The sequence below is a fragment of the Sinocyclocheilus grahami genome, unplaced genomic scaffold (genome assembly GCF_001515645.1).
Source record: "Sinocyclocheilus grahami isolate Dianchi unplaced genomic scaffold, SAMN03320097.WGS_v1.1 scaffold508.1, whole genome shotgun sequence".
Taxonomy (NCBI): domain Eukaryota; kingdom Metazoa; phylum Chordata; class Actinopteri; order Cypriniformes; family Cyprinidae; genus Sinocyclocheilus; species Sinocyclocheilus grahami.
Window position 1 is genome coordinate 421,481 of NW_015505687.1, and position 27,897 is coordinate 449,377.

The following is a 27,897-nucleotide window of genomic DNA, read 5'->3' on the forward strand; positions in this document are numbered from 1 at the left end:
CAGGTAAGAGCAATCAGACTCCGCCCACTGGGGGCAGCTCCGCCGTCGTGACGCATCCGGAGGGGGGCGGACGGGGAAGTGCAGCGCAAATAGCGAATGCTGAAAGTGATTAGGAGAGTTTGCACAAGATTGAACCAACAACAGACATCTGAGACTTGAGTGCCTTAGAGACGCACACCTGTTGACTTCTGCTTTCTGAATTTAATCGAGGCAATCGGTTGAGATTCAGAAATGACGGACACTCTTATTCCCAATGATTGCAAGAGCAACGGACCGGTGGAGAGTGGCTACTTTAAAAAGGTAAGAGTTACTCGGGATTTCATTTCTGTTTCTGTCGATGGTTTGGGAGTTGACGATAAATTCATCGGGACTTTTTATTAGTCACTGACTGTCTAGATGGTTTAGCTAGTAGGCTACTGTTTTGAAAAGATACGTGATTTATTTGTAATGTTCTTTCACGAGCTGTAAGATGTGAAGTGTTGACAAGTGAAGGACTCTGCTCTGATGCCCCCAAACAATGCCAAGCGAAAAAGCACATTTTCTTTTATACCTTCTCATCTGAAGTTTCCTGCTGCTTTGTGTATTTATGCATTTATTTATTTATTCACCCTATTAAGCCATCTTCGTTTGGCTTCTTGGTGTTTACTTAATATTTTTTATATCAATGTCCCTTACAAAAATATCATGGTTGGTTGGTAACCCTAGTTTCCGACAAAAATGACTCCAGATATTGTTAATACAAGCACAACTTTAATAGCTTGTGATTAAAAGTAAAGGTCCAACTAACTATAATTTTAATAACGGATTAATCTCTCGATCATTTCTTTGATTGATTGGACGAGGAATCGAACAGTTATTAATGATTTAAAAAATAATAATTAAAAATTAAAATATAAATAATTGTAAACAATTATTTACAGATTTGTTATTCTACACCCTGCCCAGTCAGTGTTGTCCTCGAAATAACGCAGTGCAATTTGAAGGCAATGTAAATAAAGGTAGCGAATGTATCTAGGCTACTGTATGTAGACTGTGTGCTATTAAACATTATGTGCAAAAAGGGGTTAAACTTCAAAACCAATTGTTTACCGTTTGAAAGTAGTTATAACAAAAAAACATTAAAATCACTAAAATAAAAATAATAAACTAAAGCACAGACTAAATGTTAAATGGTACGGAGTAGGAGGAACACATATTACACATTAGAAAAATTGATATGTTTGCTAGAATTATTGCATTGCTATCTTTTGCTGAGCAATCATTGTGTTTTGGTGAAAACTGTGGTTACTATGGTGAATTGTTTGAAAGGAATAGTGTACCTTACTCAAAAAGTTGTTTCTGGTATTTGCTTATCTTTTATTTTGATTGATTTCAGCTGTATTTTGATTGATTTCTTTATATTCAGATTCTGCAGCGGTCATGGTGAAAATGGCTCAGTGTGTTTGTAAATGAATGTTTTTTTTGGTTTTGTTTTTCTCTTCTCAGTACAGTCCACCCTGAAGTGTGTGTGCATGTGTATGGGTATACTTTGGAAGAGTAACTTGTGACAGGTTTCTGGCGTTTATCCTGGATCTTTTATCCTCTGGATTTTTTTTTGTTAGTGTGAATGAAGGCTCAAGAGGCCCATTGTCTTTGTTGAGCTCACTTCTCGTTGTGTCAAGAGTATCTGTTGGGCTTGGTTGTTTAGCGCTTCTTATTCTTATGTTTGATATCGAACTGGACCAGCACAGTGATCAGTTCCTACAGTTTCTTTTGAAACGTTTTTCTGAAGGCACCTTGTATGCAAAACATAGAGTGAAACAGAAAAATGAACCACAGACTGGGTTTTCTGAGTTAATGTGGGCAAGCATGGATGGTCGGATTTTAGAGGAAAGGCATTTTGTTTAGTCTGCTGCTGGAAGTGGTCGTGTTTGTTTCGTATATTTCCGGTGTCTCCGTTTCATTTGTTACATGAATTCTTTGAAAATGAGTGTGGTCGCCGTTTGCAGCGAGAAGGGTTCAGGCCCGTTACCAGGTGGGGGCTGGTTCAGAGTGGTGATGTGGTTTTGGTCCAGTTCCGCCTGAGCTGATCCTGCTTGGGCTACGGGGCTTGGAGAAACTGAATCGCCGATTCAGCATGTTTTTCCAGTTTTCTTCCTATTAACGTTGCATCTGCCCAGTGAAAGTGCTTGGCAAACCACAAACATTAATGAAACACAGATGCTCCAATTTCTTGTCCCAGCACAGGCAGGAGAAGCTGTTCCGAGCTTTACGATTAGTATAACATGGCTTCTGAACATCTCACAGCATTACGCAGATTGAGTAAAGTGATCAAATAGCAACCAACAACCTCGAAGAACCAAGAAACGGTGTGTCTTAACAAAAATGAATCATTCATCAGAATGAAATACGCTTTCTGTTGCATAACTCTTTAATGGGTGTTTACTGAAGCCCAACTTCATTACCCCAATGCAGAGACAGAGCAGTTAGTCACGTTTAGAGGCACATTTAGATGTCCTATGGCTGAAAATAGAAATAAACATTTGTTACTGTGGTCTCATATTTGTGCATTTATAACAGTTGCATAATGTTGGAACACTTATACATCTTAGTTGATGCCCTGTTTTCTGTCTCATCTGTGCCCTGGTTTGATTAGGACCTTGTTTCTGCTCTGACTGCATTGTTAGTCAGGGGTAATTGTATGATTGTGACTGTGGAATGCAGTTGTGCTGGAAGCTCTTTGGTTCTGCTCGGCTAAACATCGGCCTGGTCAGTGTTCTAGAATGTGCAGAGGTCATGTTGGGTCCTTTTGATAACCACTATTGCATGTATTGAAACAGCCCATGTTTACCCCTCAGCAGGCTATGGTTTTAATCTAGTTTCAGATTACTACTCGCACTCAGTCCAGTTGTTAACAAAAGTGACTACCAAATTATATCATTTAGGTGACGTGCTTACATTTTTCTAGGCATTTTCAGTTCAAGCTGTATTGTGTGAGCAAAACCGCACTGGGCAGCTTGTTGTCTGTCATCATGTTATTCAATACATGAGGAACTCTGCACTGCACATGTTCGTGTCTCAAGTGTGGGTATTTTTTTTCGTGAGGGGTTCTGGTAACTCATAGAGATGGAGATATGAGCTGTGTGTCATCTGAAACTTTTAGATATAGTTGCTGCCTGTCTTCTACCAGAGATGTTCTCACTTGCACCTACAAATTAAGTATTTCAACGCCACAGTCCAGTAATTAGGATTTGATAGATAAACCTTGATTGTAGTTGTTATTAAATAATGTTTAGTCAAATAAGACTCATTTACTTCAGTCATTGTCACTGGACTTCTAGATGTTATTAACAGCTGTCTCACAAATACAAAATGGGATTGACTTTGGTTATGTGTGCATACAGAGTGTATTCGAACTGCAACTGTAAGCTGCTGCATGAACATCACACAAATTTGGGCTAATGTTCATTATCAGAAAAGGTCCATTGTCCATTCTTAATAGGATAGCAATGCATGAAGCACCATTTACCCAGAGGTCAATTCAAACCAAGCTCCTTTTGCTGACCAACATGGGAAATTTGTGGGAGCAACTTGAACCCGATGCAGAATTTTTCAATTTCTCTTGAAATTCCTGATCGCACAGATTCCTATTGAAATTACTGGATTTTAAACTTGCAATTTGTGAAAAATGTCACCACACATTTAGTACACTTGTCAATCCTAAACATTAACTGTGTGAATGAAGTCAGTAGCTACACATTAAAGGGGCCATATGATGCTGCTAAAAAGAACATTATTTTGTGTATTTGGTGTAATGAAATGTGTTTATAAGGATTAAGGTTCAAAAAACACATTATTTTCCACATACTGTACATTATTGTTTCTCCTCTATGCCCCGCCTTTCTGAAACGTGTCGATTTTTACAAAGCTCATCGGTCTGAAAAGCGAGGTGTGCTCTGATTGGCCAGCTATCCAGTGCGTTGTGATTGGCCGAATACCTCAAGTGTGTGACGGAAATGATATGCCGTGTCCTGGCCGGAGCGACGAGACAAAAACATTTAAAACCCATTATAAATGAGGCATTTGTTGCATCCAGTGGGGACATAATTACAGATTATAATGACTTACACTGTCTTTTTACGCGTTGCGTTGCATTGCGCCATGTAAACATAAAACCATGTCTGCATTTGTAATCGGAGAAACGACAAACAACAAGCGCTACTCTACACTGCTCAAAACTCGCGTTTGAATCATCAGTGGCAAATCCTTTAAATATGAAAACTTACTTACAGTCTGTGAGTCAGAACAGCCGGCATTGTAGTCTACTCTACCAGGATCAGGAAACAGTCCTCCATAAAATGCGCTGGACATCTGAATATTTGGGTTAAACTGTTCTGGAACAGTGTTGTAAATACAACTTAACCACTGATTTCTAGTCGTGTCCTCTTTTGGAAGACCAAACAAAGTAGTTTCACTTTCACAACGAAACACAGCATCGCACACGGCGGGTTTGAGTGAGGAACGGCCGGCGGATTTGACAAAGGAGCGAATCGGGCTTGCAGCAACCACATGTGACGACCCCGGGCTGGACTCCGCTTCATCCACGGTGAAAGCCGATCCGGCGATCCACAGCGCGAAGTTGTTGTATTTCCTCAGCGACCAACACGGATCAGCTCCAGGCATGACGAAGCGGATATCGTTCTCTATTTTGGAAGGCCAAACAAAGTAGTTTCGCTTTCACAACGAAACACACAGCGCCTTCACGACATGGCGGTTGCGGCAACAACAATACTACATCGAGAATAAAAGTTACGCCGCCTTTCTTTGCGTGAACATTTGGGCGGCGTTATGCAAATCTTCCCACATCCTGACGTAGATATGTGGGGACGTGTTAGAACAAGCCATTTTAGGTAGGTGTGGCTGACGCTTAACTTTTATAAAGAATATCTCTTTGGATTTGAGACTTTAGTCTTTGCAACTTTACAGATCTCAGTCAGTTGTGCCTTCAGCATTTTTACCTTTAGATTTGGAGTTGATGATAGACACAGTAACATTGTGACTTTGTTAATGCTGATTACTAAAGAGACTGGGAATTGCTATATATGAGATTTTCATTTTTCAGACCTTATACCTGTGAAGCCCATAGAGTCCTTGCTAGGACATTGAAACCTGAAACCATAATATCTTAAACTCAAATATAAACTTTCTTTGCTTAGAAACATTTAACACGCAAGTCATTTTCAAACATTTTAGCAGCCAGCTGTCAACTGTGAAATGCTGGCACTGATTTGAATGGTAACCACCGGTCAGTCATGCATGCTACTATAGCTGATCCAGATGAGAGAGGAAAACTGTGTCTGACTAAAAAACATGCAAAGTATAATGCAAATATTTTTTAGTGTCACCTTTCTGATGTCCTGTAGCACGTCAAGGTGAAGAAGGTTTTCGTACAAATTAGACATCAAAAATGATAAATTATATTCACAGAATGTTAAATGCCTTTCTTCTAAAATTAATCATTTCGAATTTGAAATCTGAATCATTGTTAATAATGATATATCGGTCTATAAACAGGCTGCATGTTTTCTGTTGTATCAGTTTGTAACTAGCAATGTGTTTTGAGTAGTGATTCAAATTCTTGGCCAAAACTCAAAACCAAAACTAAAAATGGTGATTTTAATATAGCCTTTTTTTTTATGAATAATACAATACATATATTTCTAAGTGAGTACACTCACTTCCTTCAATTGGCATTCAATTGACTTAATGATAAAATAGACAAATTATACCCCAACAGTATAATTATGCATGTGTCAGTGTTGATCAGTGTAATTTTTTTGCGCACACTATAATGTACAGTAAACAGAATGCCATTACCGCAAAATAACTCTCACATTGTTTATTTAGATTAACATACACTACCATCTTTAATAATTTAGTAAAGTCTCTTATGCTCACTAAGACTGCATTTATTTGATCAAAAATGTAATAAAACCTTTAATATTTTGAAATGCTGTTACAATTTAAAATAAGTGTTTTCTATTTTGATGTAATTTACTTCTGTGATGGCAAAGCTGAATTTTCAGCAGCCATTACTCCAGTTTTCAGTGTCACATTATTGTTTAGAAATCATTCTAATATGCTGATTTGATGTTCAAGAAACATGTATTATTATCAATGTTGAAAACAGTTGGGCGCTTATGGAACAGCGGCGATACAGCGTTTCCTTGGTTACCGCTGTAAACGGCAGCGTTGCACTTATAAATGCATATGGAGGCAAGATGAAAAGAAAATACCATCTAACTTTTCTGAAGATAGTCGGTTCCCCTCAGAGACCGAGATACATTCATATAAACCCCCACTCTCAATTGTATTGTGATTCATTTAAAGTAGTTCACTTTAAGTCATCATTTACTCACCCTCCACTTGTTCCAAACCTGTATGAGTTTCTTTCTTCTGTTGAACACAAAACAAGATATTTTGAAAAATGTTTGTATATGACCCCTTTAAGCAGCAAATTACAGTAAAATTGCAAGTTTGACTTTCCCTAAATACACCAAATTTGCTATTCACACAAGGAACAAGCAGTATCTAAGAATCGCGATATCAGTTGTTGAGAACTTGAGTTATTAGGACTGAATTATTATAAAATAGACATTTAGACACTTCCACCCTTCAAAGCTGGTGCTCTTTGCTCTGTGCTCGGTCATAGCAGTACGTTTTCACTGTAGAATCTTATGGAATGTTTGTCAAGATAAGAGTAGTAAGAGGTTTGCTATTTTAACCATTCTAGATTGATACCAGCCTCCTATAAATCAGACCTCCTCACTCAGCTATCAGATTTATGACAGATACTCTCTCTATAGGTGTGTCTGGGAGGCAAATTTATCTCATTACGTCATGTACTGGGTACGCCACACCTTATAAACATAACAAGGTGTATGTGTCGGCTGGCATGTGCTTGTGTGTTTATCATTAATAGGCACAATGTAATGCAGTTGTGCTTTATAAGAATGTTCACACTCACAGCATTTATGAAACAGGCAAAAGTGTTTATTTCTTTCTCTTTCTTCTTCTCTTTCTCTGACAGGGATGCAATCCATTTGCTCAGACCGGCCGCAGTAAGCTGCAGAATAAAAGAGCACGTCTCAACCAGCAAATCATCAAGCAGATGAGGATGAGAGCTGGAGCAGAGAACCTTCTCAAGTAAGTCAAGCACTTTTATGTGTGGACACAAACACAAGGGTAAATGCTCATTCATCACCCTTACCTCGCATGTTAGCCTACGGGGACATGTGTGGATATGCACACAAATGCAGGAAATCTCTCCCCCCCCCCCTCGTCAAAGTATTTCTCTTTTTGTGTGCGCGAGTGTGTGCAGAAGCAAATATTTGTGGAGCTCATCTGTAATCTGATCTGGCAGTCAGTTGTGCCTTCAGCATTTTTACCTTTAGATTTGGAGTTGATGATAGACACAGTAACATTGTGACTTTGTTAATGCTGATTACTAAAGAGACTGGGAATTGCTATATATGAGATTTTCATTTTTCAGACCTTATACCTGTGAAGCCCATAGAGTCCTTGCTAGGACATTGAAACCTGAAACCATAATATCTTAAACTCAAATATAAACTTTCTTTGCTTAGAAACATTTAACACGCAAGTCATTTTCAAACATTTTAGCAGCCAGCTGTCAACTGTGAAATGCTGGCACTGATTTGAATGGTAACCACCGGTCAGTCATGCATGCTACTATAGCTGATCCAGATGAGAGAGGAAAACTGTGTCTGACTAAAAAACATGCAAAGTATAATGCAAATATTTTTTAGTGTCACCTTTCTGATGTCCTGTAGCACGTCAAGGTGAAGAAGGTTTTCGTACAAATTAGACATCAAAAATGATAAATTATATTCACAGAATGTTAAATGCCTTTCTTCTAAAATTAATCATTTCGAATTTGAAATCTGAATCATTGTTAATAATGATATATCGGTCTATAAACAGGCTGCATGTTTTCTGTTGTATCAGTTTGTAACTAGCAATGTGTTTTGAGTAGTGATTCAAATTCTTGGCCAAAACTCAAAACCAAAACTAAAAATGGTGATTTTAATATAGCCTTTTTTTTAAATGAATAATACAATACATATATTTCTAAGTGAGTACACTCACTTCCTTCAATTGGCATTCAATTGACTTAATGATAAAATAGACAAATTATACCCCAACAGTATAATTATGCATGTGTCAGTGTTGATCAGTGTAATTTTTTTTGCGCACACTATAATGTACAGTAAACAGAATGCCATTACCTCAAAATAACTCTCACATTGTTTATTTAGATTAACATACACTACCATCTTTAATAATTTAGTAAAGTCTCTTATGCTCACTAAGACTGCATTTATTTGATCAAAAATGTAATAAAACCTTTAATATTTTGAAATGCTGTTACAATTTAAAATAAGTGTTTTCTATTTTGATGTAATTTACTTCTGTGATGGCAAAGCTGAATTTTCAGCAGCCATTACTCCAGTTTTCAGTGTCACATTATTGTTTAGAAATCATTCTAATATGCTGATTTGATGTTCAAGAAACATGTATTATTATCAATGTTGAAAACAGTTGGGCGCTTATGGAACAGCGGCGATACAGCGTTTCCTTGGTTACCGCTGTAAACGGCAGCGTTGCACTTATAAATGCATATGGAGGCAAGATGAAAAGAAAATACCATCTAACTTTTCTGAAGATAGTCGGTTCCCCTCAGAGACCGAGATACATTCATATAAACCCCCACTCTCAATTGTATTGTGATTCATTTAAAGTAGTTCACTTTAAGTCATCATTTACTCACCCTCCACTTGTTCCAAACCTGTATGAGTTTCTTTCTTCTGTTGAACACAAAACAAGATATTTTGAAAAATGTTTGTATCCGAACAGTTGATGTGCACCATTGACTTCCATAGTATTTTTTTTTCGGTCTCAGAGGATTGTGGTTTGTGGAAGAAAGGATAGCCACATAATAGATCAATTATTAGGTAGTCGTCTGCTTTTATTAACCTCCCTCCCCCCACATGTTTACCAAAATTTTTCTCTCTTTCTTTCTCTCTCTCTCTCTCTCTGTCTGTCTTTCACTCAGATCTTAAGTGGCTGTAGTCCACATTCTTGTGTGTGTGTGTTTGTTTGAATGAGCTCACAGGCCCGACCGGTTTCACAGACTGCTGATTTTGTGGGGTCCCGCCCTGCCAATGTGACTCTGAGTTGGTGTACAGAATAATACGTGACGTGACGTGACGTGACATGTGGCCAAGTATGGTGACCCATACTTGGAATTAGTGCTCTGCATTTTAACCCATCCAAGTTGATGTGCACCATTGACTTCCATAGTATTTTTTTTTTCCTACTTTGGAAGTCAATGGTGCCCGTCAGCTTCTTTTGTGTTCAACAGAAGAAAGTGAACTACTCCTTTAACAGCTCAACTGACTTGAATCGTCATATATTTTTATCGATTTTCAACCGGCTTGGTGTGCATCATTTTATCACGACTGTAAATGCTGATGCAGATTGTGTCAAGAAAGTGTAATTGTTTTATGTAAATGTACATTGTGAATGTAAATGTAAATGTTCTGTTTTAAAAGACAAGGAAGCTCTGATTGTACTTTGGTTTGCAGGACATAATTTGCCTGATTTGTAACTGGCCAGTGCTACCAGACTTATATAAATGAAACATAAGCCGGCATGAAACATTGAGATCTAATCAGCAAACACCCACATTCATACCGGTGCAGACATTCTGAATGGACAGGTACTTGTGAAGTTTACTGAACAGCTGTTGCATCTTGTTGTGAAACCCCCTGCTTATACATTACCTCTCTCAAAAGCTGCCAGTGTTTTTCCCTTTACGATGAGCACACACTGTAACATTGGACAAACCAGTCACCATGGGGATGTTAAGTGTGTCTGTTGTCTCCATGGTTTTGAAGGACACACCTGCTGGGTTGGTTCTTGGAGCAAAGCATGTGATTGGCATTGACGTCAAAGTGGCTTTAAATCTTATTAGAACTATAACATTTGGACAAGCTCTTTTCAATTAGAAACCATAAGCGAGTCTCCTTTCTTTTCCTCTCTGTGGGTTAATGATATGTTTGGGCTGTACCCTATGTTTGTTGAGTTCTTGTCATCTGGCATTGGCTGGAGTTTGGATGGATATTGTGAGTTGGCTGACTGAAACCTGGCGGAAAACCAGGCTGGATCCAAGCTGATACAAGGTTTTGGAGATTTTAATTACAAAGGAATGCTTCTGTAGGTAATGAAATTCCCACTAGTCAGCAGGTGACAGTGGGGTCATTGCAGTGCTAGGGTGTGTTTTCAAATGGCCCTGAGGTCTTCTGTCAGCCTGTTTAACACGTCCACGCAGACACGTACGCAGACTCTTAAAAACATGTCAGCAGAAGCAGTTAAAATTCAGCTTTTTGAGAGGGGATGGCAGTGCGTCTCTCACACGTGCACGCAAACACTGCCTGAGGATCTCTCTGTCGATAGTTCAGTGAAACACTCTAATTGCCTCTGTGTTTAATGTGTGATTCAGATCTAAAGAAGGCCTGGTATGTATTGTAATGATATACATGAGTTAGGTTCATAGCCCTTCGTTAGCTGTTCTCTCTTCAGAGCTGATCTGGAATGTTCCTTCATTCATGGGTCTCAGAGGATTGTGGTTCGTGGAAGAAAGGATAGCCACATAATAGATCAATTATCGTCTGCTTTTATTAACCTCCCTCCCCCCACATGTTTACCATAATTTTTCTCTCTTTCTTTCTCTCTCTCTGTCTTTCACTCAGATCTTAAGTGGCTGTAGTCCACATTCTTGTGTGTGTGTTTGTTTGAATGAGCTCACAGGCCCGACCGGTTTCACAGACTGCTGATTTTGTGGGGTCCCGCCCTGCCAATGTGACTCTGAGTTGGTGTACAGAATAATACGTGACGTGACGTGACGTGACATGTGGCCAAGTATGGTGACCCATACTTGGAATTAGTGCTCTGCATTTTAACCCATCCAATGAAACATAAGCCGGCATGAAACATTGAGATCTAATCAGCAAACACCCACATTCATACCGGTGCAGACATTCTGAATGGACAGGTACTTGTGAAGTTTACTGAACAGCTGTTGCATCTTGTTGTGAAACCCCCTGCTTATACATTACCTCTCTCAAAAGCTGCCAGTGTTTTTCCCTTTACGATGAGCACACACTGTAACATTGGACAAACCAGTCACCATGGGGATGTTAAGTGTGTCTGTTGTCTCCATGGTTTTGAAGGACACACCTGCTGGGTTGGTTCTTGGAGCAAAGCATGTGATTGGCATTGACGTCAAAGTGGCTTTAAATCTTATTAGAACTATAACATTTGGACAAGCTCTTTTCAATTAGAAACCATAAGCGAGTCTCCTTTCTTTTCCTCTCTGTGGGTTAATGATATGTTTGGGCTGTACCCTATGTTTGTTGAGTTCTTGTCATCTGGCATTGGCTGGAGTTTGGATGGATATTGTGAGTTGGCTGACTGAAACCTGGCGGAAAACCAGGCTGGATCCAAGCTGATACAAGGTTTTGGAGATTTTAATTACAAAGGAATGCTTCTGTAGGTAATGAAATTCCCACTAGTCAGCAGGTGACAGTGGGGTCATTGCAGTGCTAGGGTGTGTTTTCAAATGGCCCTGAGGTCTTCTGTCAGCCTGTTTAACACGTCCACGCAGACACGTACGCAGACTCTTAAAAACATGTCAGCAGAAGCAGTTAAAATTCAGCTTTTTGAGAGGGGATGGCAGTGCGTCTCTCACACGTGCACGCAAACACTGCCTGAGGATCTCTCTGTCGATAGTTCAGTGAAACACTCTAATTGCCTCTGTGTTTAATGTGTGATTCAGATCTAAAGAAGGCCTGGTATGTATTGTAATGATATACATGAGTTAGGTTCATAGCCCTTCGTTAGCTGTTCTCTCTTCAGAGCTGATCTGGAATGTTCCTTCATTCATGGGTCTCAGAGGATTGTGGTTCGTGGAAGAAAGGATAGCCACATAATAGATCAATTATCGTCTGCTTTTATTAACCTCCCTCCCCCCACATGTTTACCATAATTTTTCTCTCTTTCTTTCTCTCTCTCTGTCTTTCACTCAGATCTTAAGTGGCTGTAGTCCACATTCTTGTGTGTGTGTTTGTTTGAATGAGCTCACAGGCCCGACCGGTTTCACAGACTGCTGATTTTGTGGGGTCCCGCCCTGCCAATGTGACTCTGAGTTGGTGTACAGAATAATACGTGACGTGACGTGACGTGACATGTGGCCAAGTATGGTGACCCATACTTGGAATTAGTGCTCTGCATTTTAACCCATCCACACACACAACAGTGAACACACACACACTGTGAACACACACCTGGAGCAGTGGGCAGCCATTTATGCTGCGGCGCCCGGTTGGGGGTTCGGTGCCTTGCTCAAGGGCACCTCAGTCGTGGTATTGAAGGTGGAGAGAGCGCTGTACATTCACTCCCCCCCACCTACAATCCCTGCCGGTACGAGACTCGAACCCGCAACCTTTGGGTTACGAGTCAGACTCTCTAACCATTAGGCCACGACTTCCCCTATAATACTTTATACAGGGCATGAGATCTTTAAAAAAATGATGACCCCTTCTGCTGTTGAAACTGCACCACTGACTCTATTACAATAGAAAATGTGGAAAGCAGAGAGAGGTGCAAGTAATCTTCCATTCTCAGTTGACATTTCCATGTGTTTCCATCAGTGAGAGATGTGTTAGGTATTCAACAAAGAGCAAACATGACTCATTAAAGTAATATTTACTTTAAAATGAAAGAACATCCTGATCTGCATTATGTCATAGGCCTCGGGACTCTCTAAAATAAATCATGTCATTACATGTAACAGATGGAATCAGCAATATTCCTCTGTATCTTAACATTATCTTTTTATTTATTTATTTTTGTTTGTTTGTTTCTAATAGTTTTTTAAAAAATGATGACCCCTTCTGCTGTTGAAACTGCACCACTGACTCTATTACAATAGAAAATGTGGAAAGCAGAGAGAGGTGCAAGTAATCTTCCATTCTCAGTTGACATTTCCATGCGTTTCCATCAGTGAGAGATGTGTTAGGTATTCAACAAAGAGCAAACATGACTCATTAAAGTAATATTTACTTTAAAATGAAAGAACATCCTGATCTGGATTATGTCATAGGCCTCGGGACTCTCTAAAATAAATCATGTCATTACATGTAACAGATGGAATCAGCGAATAGTAATACATACTGTATGTGATTAGTATAGAAGTACATACGTTATTATATAATAAAGGATTCTTTAGGATTCTCTCTTTTCCCCTCAGGTGAGTATGTTTGAGAACCACTAGGCATGTATGTGATTAAAATAGGAGACCGTGATTAACAGTTTGGCACAAGTGCACTGTAAAAAATGACCGTGAATTTAACAGTAAAAGACTGTAAAAATGCTACAGTAAAAACCTGTTAAATGGTTAACAGTAAATTCCCCTACTATATACGGTGAAAAACTGTATTGGACTTTAATTTTACGGTAGTATACCGTTTTTGGAAGTGAAAAAGACTGTATAATGTTTTTCATCATCAATAACAATATTGTTAACAATATTAACAATATAATAATAAGTTTCTTTATTACTTAATTTTAGTTTCACTTTTTTGTTTGCTCTCCATCAATTCTGTCTTTTATTATTATTATTATGAAGTAGGTCATCCTCAAGCTTGTTACATTTAGTTCTGATATTTTATCTGGTTTTATGTAGAGTACTTTTTGTAATGCTTTTTCATTGTTAGGCACTTTGAGCTGAATTTTAGTTTGAAGCTATTACAGCACTATACAAATAAAATTGTTAATAATAATAATAATAATAATGAATAGTAATACATACTGTATGTGATTAGTATAGAAGTACATACGCTATTATATAATAAAGGATTCTTTAGGATTCTCTCTTTTCCCCTCAGGTGAGTATGTTTGAGAACCACTAGGCATGTATGTGATTAAAATAGGAGACCGTGATTAACAGTTTGGCACAAGTGCACTGTAAAAAATGACCGTGAATTTAACAGTAAAAGACTGTAAAAATGCTACAGTAAAAACCTGTTAAATGGTTAACAGTAAATTCCCCTACTATATACGGTGAAAAACTGTATTGGACTTTAATTTTACGGTAGTATACCGTTTTTGGAAGTGAAAAAGACCGTATAATTTACAGTGAATAACCGTAAATTGACATTCCCAGAATTCCCTGCATTACATTTAAAATTTGATGTTTTTTTGTTGAAGTAACTGTTTCTTCTTATTTTTTTCTTATCAATTTTGTATATTAGGGTTGTGTGTTACACCTAATGTTGTTAAATGAATGTTTATTGCATTATTTCAGTTTCATGTGTGTTACCATGATGGTGTTTAGCGTTTGTGTGAATGACACTGTGCACCTTCTTTACATGTTATTATTTAAAAGCTGCTTGCGATGGGCTTTAGTTCATCGTGACATTCTCATCACCACCTGCGTTTGGTGGTTATCAGTGTATTACAAAAGTACAAAACAGATTACAGTACTTCAATAGGTTGGTATATTAACATTATATCAGTTAATGAAATTACGGTATTTAACTGTAAATTTAGGTTAAAACCGTAAAAAAAACTAAAACATTGCTACCGTATTTTTTTTTACGGTAAAATTCCGGCCACCACAGCTGTCGGTTTTTTACCGTAAATTTTACGGAGTTTTTTTTACAGTGTGTGACGTTGCCTGTTTGAATAAGAGGTCAAAAGTCTCCGGTCCAACCTGACCTGCTCACCTTCATCTCGCTTCCTCCCATTGTCCAGAGTTTAGAATAGCAGTCAGACAAAACAGGGTCACTATGCAAATGTTCCTCTGTGACTCTATAAGGTTTTGCATTTTATTGACTGTAGTTAGGCATATTTCTCTTTTATATTTAGTATGTGTTGTATCAGGATTGTGCAGTTGAATTCTAAAGTCTTTTCTTCGACAAACGTGGCTGTACTGCCCACTCACCACTTATATCATGTGCTTGGGAGCACACAAAATAACAAAGACTCCCGTCTTATCAGCCTCTTCCTTCTGCACTGTAGATTTTGAGGAGTTGCATATGACCTTCGATTATCTTCTCTCTTTCAAGGGCGACGTCCAATAATAAGGTTCGGGAGCAGGTGGCGCTGGAGTTGAGTTATGTCAACTCAGATCTGCAGCTTCTTATGGAGCAGCTGGAAGGACTCAACAGCTCTGTGGACGTTTATCAGAACGTACAGTAAGTACATGCAGCACTGATTAGGATGAAGAAAGTTACAGTGAGAACATTCAGATTAAGATCCATTCTAGAGACAGAATGCACAGTTACTGCTCTTAATCGTAATCTTAATCACACATGCCCAGTTCCTCTGGACACATGGATCCTCCCTGAGGTATTACAGTAATGTAAGAGGTGTGTACAGAATGACATAAGAGCAGCTGAACTCTCTGCTCACATTTTCTGTACTGACCTCTGGATATTTAAATTTGGTTAATAAGTGTTAAACAGAACACAGAGGACCACATGGTTATTAGTAGTTAGAAGTGTAATCAAACTGACCAAAATATTTCATTGATAATGAGGATGTTTAATATTTTGTGAATGTAGGTGTTTGAATTTAGTGGAAATCCGCAAAGCTTTTTTGAAATTTCTGTGGCTACATATTCCACGTAGGCTGATTATTATTATTATTTCTGTCAGGACCACTATCGTCAAAATGATAGATACTTAGCATAAAGTTTGGTTTGGCGGTATGGTTCTGTTCTGGGCAAAAAACCTCCCTGCCCATCCATGCAGCCTGTCATGAATGAGCAGGGAGAGCAACAATAATAACCCCCCCCTGAACTCTCTGCTCACATTTTCTGTACTGACCTCTGGATATTTAAATTTGGTTAATAAGTGTTAAACAGAACAGAGAGGACCACATGGTTATTAGTAGTTAGAAGTGTAATCAAACTGACCAAAATATTTCATTGATAATGAGGATGTTTAATATTTTGTGAATGTAGGTGTTTGAATTTAGGGGAAATCAGCAAAGCTTTTTTGAAATTTCTGTGGCTACATATTCCACGTAGGCTGATTATTATTATTATTTGTATCGGACAGTCTCCTCTACTTTTGCTACCCATGCTTTCCTTAATTAAAAAACACTGAACAGCCCACTCCTTATACTTCTCCTGTGAACTTGCGTTAAGTTTAAAGAAAAGACCAGAAATGGGCTCATTGGTCAATCAGTTTCTTTCTACATTAATTCCCAATAGAACGAGACTCTGTTCCACATAATTGATCAGACGGGTTTATGAGGAGGTGGTTTGACAGGTTGAGATCCTCCTTTCATACATGTTTCCCCCTCACGTGTCAGAAGAGGATGCAAGAGTGTTTTCCTTTTAATTTTAATTCTGTTTCTGTTGCCTTTTCCATGGTATCACAATTATAGCATGTATGACAAATTCTTTTTCTGCCATCAAATTCTCTTCTGTCAGTTAACATGTTAACAATGTTTTGGCTAAAAATGGTCATACCTTAAAACAGATAGCAATAGAGAGAGAAATGCATGTCGTCTATATTCAAGGATGTTCAAGGACGTTCAAACCCTACAGCCAAAATGAAAGGATTTTTCATTCAGTCACGCTGTCTATATTTTGTGTTCAGATTGTAGACCTTGAGTGTGTTTCCTTGGTTACGGTTGGATTCTTGTCCTCTTTAAATCCTCTCTAAGCCCTCTTTTGCCTCTCAGGCCACTGTGAGTGAGAGTGTGTATGCACCCTTGAGTGTCTTTGGCATGCTTCACTGTCTGCACGAGAACAGGCATCTTTCTCCGCTCTAAGAAAGCTCAGCCATATTTTCAGCTCAAACCCTGCTTAACTAATCTGTGCTGGCCTAGTTTTTTTCAGTATTAGCTTCATAACCTGTTGAGGCTTACAACCTCAGGTTTGTTCCTCTGGGCCAAGCACTAATGAAAGAGTGTTTATCCTCTGTGCCTGGAGGGTTCATAGTAAACCAGAAAAACCTCCTGCAGACATTTGCACCTGATTCTGAACTGCTGACCTACATCCGTAATTACAACTCACCGTAAAGCTGTAAACATGAGAGACAATCACTCACTTTCATGTCGTTCCAAACTTGAATGACTTTCTTTCTTCTGCGGAACACAAAAAAAAAGATATTTTGAAGAATGTTTTAACTGTTTTTGTCCATACACGCTAAAAAAAAGATTTCAAATCAAAGCTAAATAAAATATTATTGGAGTATGTTTTACAAGAAAATACTATTTCAGTGTTTCTACTTCAAAATTTCACATTCAATGTGTTATTTGCCCTTTCTTTTAAACAATTTCAACTAATTACAAAGTAAATCAATGTGTAATGAAAGTCAGTGGGGTACAATTTTCAGTACAATACTACACCCCCTTGCATGGTCAAATAACAAAATATGTTATCGGAAAAACATCTCATTTTTATTTTTGGGTGAACTGTCCCATTTGGCAGAACCATAGTTTGTTTATTTATATATATTTTTTAGAAGAATTTAGCTCTCTTAGTCTATATGATGTTCTGTAATATATGTGACCCTGGAGCACAAAACCAGTCTTAAGTCGCTGGGGTATATTTGTAGCAATAGCTAACAATGCATTTTATGGGTCAAAATTATAGGTTTTCTTTTAAGCCAAAAATCATTAGGATATTAAGTAAAGATCATGTTCCAAGAAGATATTTTGTACATTTCCTACAGTAAATATATCAAAACTTAATTTTTGATTAATAGTATGCATTGCTAAGAACTTTATTTGGACAACTTTAAAGGCGATTTTCTCAGTATTTAGATTTTTTTGCACCCTCAGATTCTAGATATTCAAATAGTTGTATCTCGACCAAATATTGTCTTATCCTAACAAACCATATATACATCAATGGAAATCTTATTTATTCAGCTATATCAGATATATCATTACATGATTATATAATGATATATAAATCTCAATTTTGAAAAATTGGCACTTAAGACTGGTTTTGTGGTCCAGGGTCACATATGGGTTTGGCTTGACTCTGCTGGAATTATGCTCAAATAAATCAAAATATATTTATTCCCTCAGTTTCAAAAAGCCAACAAGTGGTTAGATGAGTAGTTTTGATTGTTTGAGTTTGGTCCCTTCATGATCCCAATACTTCCATTTGTTTTGTTTTGACCTTTTTTGAATGTTGTTATTATTATGACTTTGTATAACCCTGCTTTATTTGTCCAGTTAAACAAACATTTACATTTAGTCATTCAGCAGATGCTTTTATCCAAAGCGACTTACAAATGAGGACAATAAAAGCAGTCCAACAAACAACAAACAAAGCCTATCACCTTCTATGTATGATTGAGTGTGAGAAAAGGAGTATTCCCATTGGTGCAGTGTTATCACCTGTGTTTCATGAACAGAACAAGGTCTTCCTGTAGCTGCGCACAATGTGGCATTCTCCATCGCACCTGGCTGCCAGCTTACTGTGTGTGTGTGTGTGTGTGTGTGTGTGTAAGTAAAAGGACAGAACTGCATTCTTTCATTTCTTTCAAGCCCCTGCACCCCCTCTGTCCCTCTGTCTTGTTTTTGAAACACAAACTTTTTTCTCATGGCCTGAAGAGTGCACGGGAACAAAACCTGTCTTCTGTTCTCTGTGTGTCTCATTGCAGTGAATTTGCTGTCATGAACTAAGAATGAACAGTACTCATACAGCATTTATTAATCTAGATTATTTGTAAATATTACTGTTCATTAATAAATGGTTAATGTCAATTTATACAACTCACAATGCAAAAAAAATGTTTTATTATACACTACTGTTTTGAGATTTGAGTTTTTTTTAAGAAGACATGATCACAAAGGCCGCATTATTATAAATACAGTAAAATTACATGTACAGTAAAAACAGTAATGTTGTAAAATATTATTATAATTTAAAAGAACTGTTTTCTATTTTAATATATAATTTATAAACTAATTTATTCCTGGGAGCTGAATTTTCAGCAGCAATTACTCCAGTCTTCAGTGTCCCATGATCTTTCAGAAATCATTTTCAACTTTTGTCATTGAAAATGGTTGTGCTGCTTAATATTTTTACGGAAACCGCAATGCATTGTTTTGTGTGTGTGTTTGATTCTTTGATGAATAGGCATTTAAGCATTTATTTGAAATCTAAATATTTTGTAACATTATAAATGTCTTTACTGTCACTTTTAAATAATTCTTTAATTTCTAACTGACCCTAAACTTTGAATGGTAGTGCATATAGGAATTAAATTTAACCCAGATTAATAAATGATGTTAAATTATTGATCATAGTTCATTATACCAAATGCATTAACCAATGTTAAGTAATTGAACCTACATATTCTTTCTGCTTTGATTTCTTCAGTTTTTTTTTTTTTTTGTTCATACAGTATTTTGTTTATTTCAGCACCTCCTTGAAGCATTAGTGATATTTCCTCTGATCCAGTAATATTTCTTACAAATATTCCCCTAAACCACACTGGGGCTGGACTGTTACCTGTCATAGACTCAATCAGGACAGACCAGGACTGCCTCTCTTCAGCTCACACTCATGTGTTCTCTCGTCTATCTTCACTCAGACTGCTCTGAGCTAATGCCCCACCAGTGCAAGCATTGTAGTCAATGCAGTTACAACACAAACATAAATATAATATGTATGCTATTTAATCACGTACATGAAAGTGTGATCAGCACAAACTACCCACTCTTACGCTTACACACACACATACCTCTTTCTTGGGTCAAAGTTTTTTAATTGGCAATATTTATTTTTATAACGTAAGTAGGTCAAATGGCTTGTGATGGAAAACCATCTTCCACTCTGGTATCAGCTTATTCAGTCTTAGGGATGATTGAAACTGGCATAGAATTGTTTCAGCTCTGAGTCACACAGAGAGTAGGAGGTCTGGCATCGCTGAATCACTGGCCTATGAATGGTCTGGCCTTTCTTAAGTCTTATTTTTTCTTACTGAATGTGTTCTCATCTTAGTTTTTCTAAATTTAATTTAGAATCTGTCTTTTGATTCATTTTACAGAGAGACATCCAGCATTCCACTCATCCCTCTGGGACTGAAGGAGACAAAGGATGTGGATTTCTCAGTTGCTCTCAAGGTCAGTTTCTTTCACAGCACACCCCCAATGTTAACTTCAGTTATCAGGCCTTCCGTCAAGTGGCTTGTGTGAGACTAAGCTTTTCTAAGTGAAAATGGGAAGTAGGAAAATAAACAATGGAGCCAAAGACTCAATAAAACTTTAATTGTGGTTTTGAAAGTCTACAGTGATGTTTGATGCATGCCCCTTATTATCTTCTAAATAAGTGGGTGTTGAGATGTTTGTTGAGAGACGAGGATCAATCAGATGGGTTTTGGTATGCTTCCAACCTGTAATTTAGTCGAACTGTAATGACAAAGCAATGGTGAATCTATGACACTGTCATTGTTTTCTCACTACAGACAAGTTTAGCCAGGAGAGCAGGCCTGTGAATATGTGACTGTGACGTTTTTGTGTTTGCTTTGACACCGAGAGTAAATGGATATGAAATTTGTTTTCAACAGGACTTCATCCTGGAACACTACAGTGAAGATGGCTCAAACTTTCAGGTTGAGATTGATGACCTGATGGATCTGAGACAGGTATGATGTGACCTCTGTAAAAGTGTTTGGTTCGATTCTCTGTTTAAATTCATAAAATTGCATGACCTTAAAAAAAAACTTACAGTAGACAGGCTCAGAAACACTGATTGACACACAACTGATTGAAGTGAATGTGTGCATTTCAGGCCTGTCGGACCCCCAGTCGTAATCCTTCTGGTGTAGATTTGCTTGCCAGCTACTTCAGTCAACTTTCCTTCTTAGAACCTCGATTCTTCTCCCCTACATGCCAGATTGGCATTTTCTTCACTTGGTACGTTGCATCTCACCCACACCAGCAGTAATATGCTTGTAATGACATTATACACCACTGAATCAGCTGTAAGTTTTTTAATTGGCAATATTTATTTTTATAACGTAAGTAGGTCAAATGGCTTGTGATGGAAAACCATCTTCCACTCTGGTATCAGCTTATTCAGTCTTAGGGATGATTGAAACTGGCATAGAATTGTTTCAGCTCTGAGTCACACAGAGAGTAGGAGGTCTGGCATCGCTGAATCACTGGCCTATGAATGGTCTGGCCTTTCTTAAGTCTTATTTTTTCTTACTGAATGTGTTCTCATCTTAGTTTTTCTAAATTTAATTTAGAATCTGTCTTTTGATTCATTTTACAGAGAGACATCCAGCATTCCACTCATCCCTCTGGGACTGAAGGAGACAAAGGATGTGGATTTCTCAGTTGCTCTCAAGGTCAGTTTCTTTCACCGCACACCCCCAATGTTAACTTCAGTTATCAGGCCTTCCGTCAAGTGGCTTGTGTGAGACTAAGCTTTTCTAAGTGAAAATGGGAAGTAGGAAAATAAACAATGGAGCCAAAGACTCAATAAAACTTTAATTGTGGTTTTGAAAGTCTACAGTGATGTTTGATGCATGCCCCTTATTATCTTCTAAATAAGTGGGTGTTGAGATGTTTGTTGAGAGACGAGGATCAATCAGATGGGTTTTGGTATGCTTCCAACCTGTAATTTAGTCGAACTGTAATGACAAAGCAATGGTGAATCTATGACACTGTCATTGTTTTCTCACTACAGACAAGTTTAGCCAGGAGAGCAGGCCTGTGAATATGTGACTGTGACGTTTTTGTGTTTGCTTTGACACCGAGAGTAAATGGATATGAAATTTGTTTTCAACAGGACTTCATCCTGGAACACTACAGTGAAGATGGCTCAAACTTTCAGGTTGAGATTGATGACCTGATGGATCTGAGACAGGTATGATGTGACCTCTGTAAAAGTGTTTGGTTCGATTCTCTGTTTAAATTCATAAAATTGCATGACCTTAAAAAAAAACTTACAGTAGACAGGCTCAGAAACACTGATTGACACACAACTGATTGAAGTGAATGTGTGCATTTCAGGCCTGTCGGACCCCCAGTCGTAATCCTTCTGGTGTAGATTTGCTTGCCAGCTACTTCAGTCAACTTTCCTTCTTAGAACCTCGATTCTTCTCCCCTACATGCCAGATTGGCATTTTCTTCACTTGGTACGTTGCATCTCACCCACACCAGCAGTAATATGCTTGTAATGACATTATACACCACTGAATCAGCTGTAAACATTACAACTCGTTCAGAGGAAACACACAACTGGTCTGACTGGGCTGTCAGGCTGCCATTGTTGTTTCTATGTTTATACATCTTGCTTTTTCATTCATTTATACCCTAGAGACAAAGGTAGATAACAGGATAAAGAACAAAAATCATCATAAAAAAACTAAAAACAAAGAGAAGTAGCTGAATTACTAATAAAGCTACAGGACGCACTTCAGCATTGCATATTTAACCAAACTAAAAATAAGCCTCATCAGTGCTTTTGTCAACATGAGTTTTAACACATTTTTTGTGCCTACGCAGGTATGACTCTTTTACCGGTGTGCCTGTGTGCCAGCAGAACATCTCTCTGGAGAAAGCCAGCATACTCTTCAACATGGCAGCACTATGCTCCCAGATTGGAACCCGCACCGACAGACAGACACAAGCTGGACTCGAGGACGCCATTGCTGCCTTCCAGAAATCCGCAGGTGAGAGGTTTTAAGTAGATGCACTTGACCAGTAAAGATGCACATAACCAGTTTGGAACATCAGTAATGTGGTACAGATCCAGATTAGTTTGTAAGAAGGCAAGGAAAGTATCCAAAACTCCCATGAACTCCTGCCTTGTGAGAACAGACCATATATTCGGGTTCTGGTTGTGTTTCAAGGTGGAGAGAACATGATGTAATTCTTCCCCCTCATCAGCTGATCTGTCAAAGGCTCATGGGAACTCAGTGGCTTGTGTCAGTTTTTAACCTCCTTAAAATAACAGCAGCATAAAGAGAGATTTGGCTGGCTTTCTTAAGCTATCAAAACAGCCTACCCCGCTGTCTTTCATCACATTGAATGTTTTGTATTTCTCCACCGGAAAGAAGGACCAAATATAATCTCTCTCTCACCTTTTGTTGTTGTGATTATGACAAAGATTGATTGACACATTGTCCTACAAGTCTTTTTTTATCTCTAAGATGTGTTTGTAAAAGCATTAAAAGGAGGAAATGACAGTGCTTTTTACATAAGCCAAATAATGTTGGGAAGTTTAAGAAATTACCTAGAATTTTGGTAACACTTTATTTTAAGGACCAATTCTCACTATTAACTAGCTGCTTATTAACATGCATATTGCTAGCATACCGGCTGTTTATTAGTACTTATAATGCACATATGCACATACTAAAAACCTTTGAAACATTTGAAATCTAATGCCTTATTCTATATGATGACCATCATTTAGATCCCTTAATCCTAATCCTTAACTAAAATAAACTAAACCAGCAAATTAGGAGTTTGAGGAATTCTTAATTAATAGTGAATGTGTTCCCTATTCTAAAGTGTTACCAGAATTTTTGTTTAAATTTCTTTAAATTTAATTTACCCACTGCTGCATTTGAATGCAAATATAAGGGGACTGATTTGTATAGATGCACACTCTGATATTAAATTCTGCTTAATTCTGTCTGTTTGATTTTGTTCGTGTATGTTCTACTGCAGGTGTGCTGCACTACCTGAAGGAGACATTTACACACACTCCCAGTTATGATATGAGCCCTGCAATGCTGAGCATGTTGATCCGGCTGATGGTAGCACAGGCGCAGGAGTGTATGTTTGAGCAAATTACTCTTCCAGGAATCCGAAATGAGTTCTTCAGCCTGCTCAAAATAGCGCAAGAGGCTGCCAAGGTACTAAAAAAATCTGTGATATTACAGTTATTAGTTCAGCAAGGATGTATTAAATTGATCAAAAGGGGCTTTAAAGACTATTTCAAATAAATTATTTTGTTTCAAACATTTGAAATCTATTAATCTAAGAATCAGTTTGCACGAAATTAATTAAAAATAATTAAGCAGTATCGTTTTCAACATTGATAATAATAAATGTTTCTTGAGCAGCCAATCAGCATATTAGAATGATTTCTGAAGGGTCATGTGACCCTGAAGACTGGAGTAATGATGCTGAAAATTCAGCTTTGCCATCACATAATTTACGTTTTAAAATATAGTCAAATACAAAATGGCTATTTTAAATTTGAATAATATTTCACGTGGTGAGTATAAGAGACTTCTTTCAAAAACAATCTTACTGACTCTAAACTTTTGAACGGTAGCGCAAAAAAAAAAAATCAAAGAATATGCTATGATGCATTTTTCGTATGTTCTTTCTGTTGTAATTCATACATGAATACATGACCTATTGATCCTATCAGTATGCGGGTCTGTTTCAAAGCCTAAGGTTATGCCTCTGTTCAGAGTGCTTGTGACATTTACCCCTTTCTCCTTTATATTCTCAGGTGGGGGAAACCTACAGTGAAGTTCACCAGTCCATGATCCAGACCCCCATTAAGAACAACGTGCCCTTTTTCTGGACCACCATGTCCGAGCTGAAGACCAATCACTACAACTCTCTTGCCCATTACTTTGTCTCCACCGCTCTGCTGGACCACCATTGTAAGTCAAGCATTCAATCACAGCAGCCCACTGGAACTTTTAAAGGAGACATATTATGCCCTTTTTTACAATATGTAATATAAGTCTCTGGTGTCCCCAGAATGTGTCTGTGAAGTTTCAGCTGAAAATACCCCACAGATCATTTATTATAACATTTTGAAAATGCCTATTTTGAGTGGAAGCAGAAACACGCTGTTTTTCGTGTCTGTCTCTTTAAATGCAAATGAGCTGCTGCTCCCCGCCCCCTTTTCCAGAATAGAGCTGCGCCATTACAGCTCGGACCTGCTAAAAACATGTGTTTTGGTTCTGATTTATCATGTTTATCGTGCTGAAATCATGCATTTTAAACCATATAAGTTTAAACTTCTGATATACGGTTTTCTGAGCGCACACATCCGAAGCACACGGACAGAAAGCGGCTGTCATAGCATGTGAGTACTAAACTAAATTCTCATTCACACACAAGTTTACGTTAAAAACACACGTGAGTTACAAAAAACAGTCGGTTATGTCTGTGAAGGTAAACAGCTGGGAAATAAATTGCATGTTTATTTTAGATCTGTGTGGCAGCAGTAATATACAGTAAATAAATCAATAAATCCACTGATCTCTTGTCTCTGGGACTGGGACTCTAAACAGTGTTCTGTGCTCGTCTGTGCAGACGAAGACAGAACAGTTAGCATGTTTTCCTCAAACTTTCACCATGGCATTAGAGCTGGTACACCGTTGTCGCTTGCGAAATCAAAATGACAAAATGATGTCACCTTTAAAAGGTTACCTTTGTGTCTCATTCTTAGAAAATGGATTCAGGTATCAGTGCTTTAATGGATTTTTATTCTAAGATGATTTTTTAAGGACATAAAGAGGGAGGTAGAAGAAAGGCAGAGACGGTTTAGTATCTCGGTCAGCATTTGACAGTGTTCTGATAGACTGTGCCAGAACAAATGGGATTATGTAACATTCTTGTTGTTATTCAAGCAGTCACTCCCCCATCCCCTCCCTCTCTCTCTTCTGTTTTTTTTTTGTTTTTTTTTTGTCTCCGTGACAGACATTTTTAGCTATTAAGAAGTTCATTTGGACTCAACAGACCAAGTAAATACACAATGGGTTTTGTAAATGCCTTAACATTTAACATGGCCTCTGTGGAATGCGATGAAATTTACAGGAATGGACATGTTTTCTGTTTTATTGAACAAATCAATGCAGTGTTTAAATATTGGTGATTTATGTGTCTGTATGTGTAGTGACACCCAGTGATGACGAGGACAAGCAAGAGAAGGCTCTGTCACAACTATATGATACCATGCCAGAGGGACGTTCTCCTCTTGACATTCTAAAGGATAAGGAGGAGAGACGGCGGATAGGTGAGAGGCTCCTATATACAGACCTGTCTGGTTACATAGTGTAAATGATTGGGATATTCCAATTAAGCACACTAAACTAACATTTTCTGTCTGTTTGCTCAGGTAAAGCTCATCTGCAGCGCTCCATCATGGGACACGAAGAGGCCATCCGCACACATTCTCGCTGTCGACACCTGCAAAAACTGGACATCCTGAGTGACATCCTACAAGCTGGCCTCAAGCGCGCTCTTACCAAGTTTGAACAAAACGACAAGGAAGATGAGTTCACAGACTACATGCTTGCGCCAGATATCATCTGTGAGTCTGAGACAGACAACTGATATTAATGGTCACACTAGACCAGGGCTGTCCAAACTCGGTCCTGGAGGGCCGGTGTCCTGCAGAGTTTAGCTCCAACTTGCCTCAACACACCTGACTGGAAGTTTCTATGCCTAGTAAGAGCTTGATTAGCTCGTTCAGGTGTGTTTAATTAGGGTTGGAGCTAAACTCTGCAGGACACCGGCCCTCCAGGACCACGTTTGGACAGCCCTGCACTAGACTTTCTACTTTCTAAAATGTTTACAGTCACTGCAACGGTCGTAATATGACGTCACACTCTAAAAATATCTACTCCACTTTATTGCAACACTGCAATCCTGCAGATTTAAAATTTGTGTTCTTTTAATTCAGCTAAGAGTCATGCCTTCATGATAGAAATTCGGAGGGCAGAGTTCATTAAACTTGAACATTGGAACACTGTGCAATTCGCATGAGCTTGCATTTCCTGTCTCTCACATTTGCATGAGTATTATGGAAGTCAGTGGAGCGAAAAGTGTAGTGTGTCAGAAACGCATTTAAGCATGACACATTTGTATCATAAACACTAATGCATCCGGATGTGTCCTGGCTCATTTGAGATGCATGTTGCTTACTGGTATAAATAAATGTTCTGTCTCGCCTGATCACGTGATTGGCTCATTATGTAGAAAGTTGTTATCGTTTGTTTGTTTAAATCTAAAAAGTGTCCTATATGCAACGGTGAGTTTGTTTTGGCCGAAGCATCGCAGTTTAAACTGCGATTTGGTCTGAATGAGATTTTCAGAATAGAACCTGCATCTTACTGTAGAGAACCACAGTGGTTATGTAAGTTCAGTTGACCGTGTAAATATGCTGTAACCCTGTTTTCTTCCTCCTCTGTCAGCTAAAACAGAAAAGAAAGCGGAGATGGAAATTCCAGCTGCCACCAAGGTGAAAGTCAAAGACCTATTCCAGCGGCTGGTATGTGGGCTACTAATTTTACTCAAAGACATTTTGAGCTCTTTTCACAGCACAGGAATGCTCTTGCAAATTTGCAGGTTTCTTAGTACACCGAATAGTTTTACACTACATCTAAGTATCCTGTGAGCATGTGTGCTGTTGAACAGACCCATGTTGATTGACCTGTACACACTGGCCAAACAGACCACAACCTCAACAATCCAAGGTTCTAGTTTCATTAGTAAAACCAAAATACTGCAATCAGTTGGGAATGGCACCAAGTTGTAATTTTGAATTTTTGGGGAATCTGTTTGGTCAGTCTGTAGAGTATTATACTCCTTTTACAATACTAATATGAATAACCCTGGTTTGAACATGAATTTCAAAGTTCTATGACATCCTGTTACTATGACTTTATGAAACTCAAATCAACTTTGTCATCACTATTACCTAACTCATACTTTGTGTTAGGGGTTTGAACAAACTCCTAACCTTAAGTATTTAATGTTGGCACAAAACTCATCCTTCACTATTTGTCCACAGACAGATACTTATTGAAC

General features: G+C 38.2%; 1 protein-coding gene across 1 annotated transcript; it reads left to right on the plus strand.

The window, feature by feature from the left end:
* The first annotated feature begins 69 nt into the window (after positions 1 to 69).
* LOC107554616 (rhophilin-2-like) lies at positions 70 to 27,897 on the plus strand. The gene is made up of 12 exons (XM_016237182.1): positions 70 to 300; positions 7,070 to 7,185; positions 15,192 to 15,320; positions 20,148 to 20,223; positions 20,667 to 20,744; positions 20,891 to 21,015; positions 22,615 to 22,781; positions 23,785 to 23,972; positions 24,581 to 24,737; positions 25,982 to 26,101; positions 26,204 to 26,398; positions 27,282 to 27,897. Exons 1-12 carry the CDS (start codon positions 232 to 234, stop codon positions 27,482 to 27,484), a joined length of 1,623 nt encoding a protein of 540 aa, XP_016092668.1. The 5' UTR covers positions 70 to 231; the 3' UTR covers positions 27,485 to 27,897.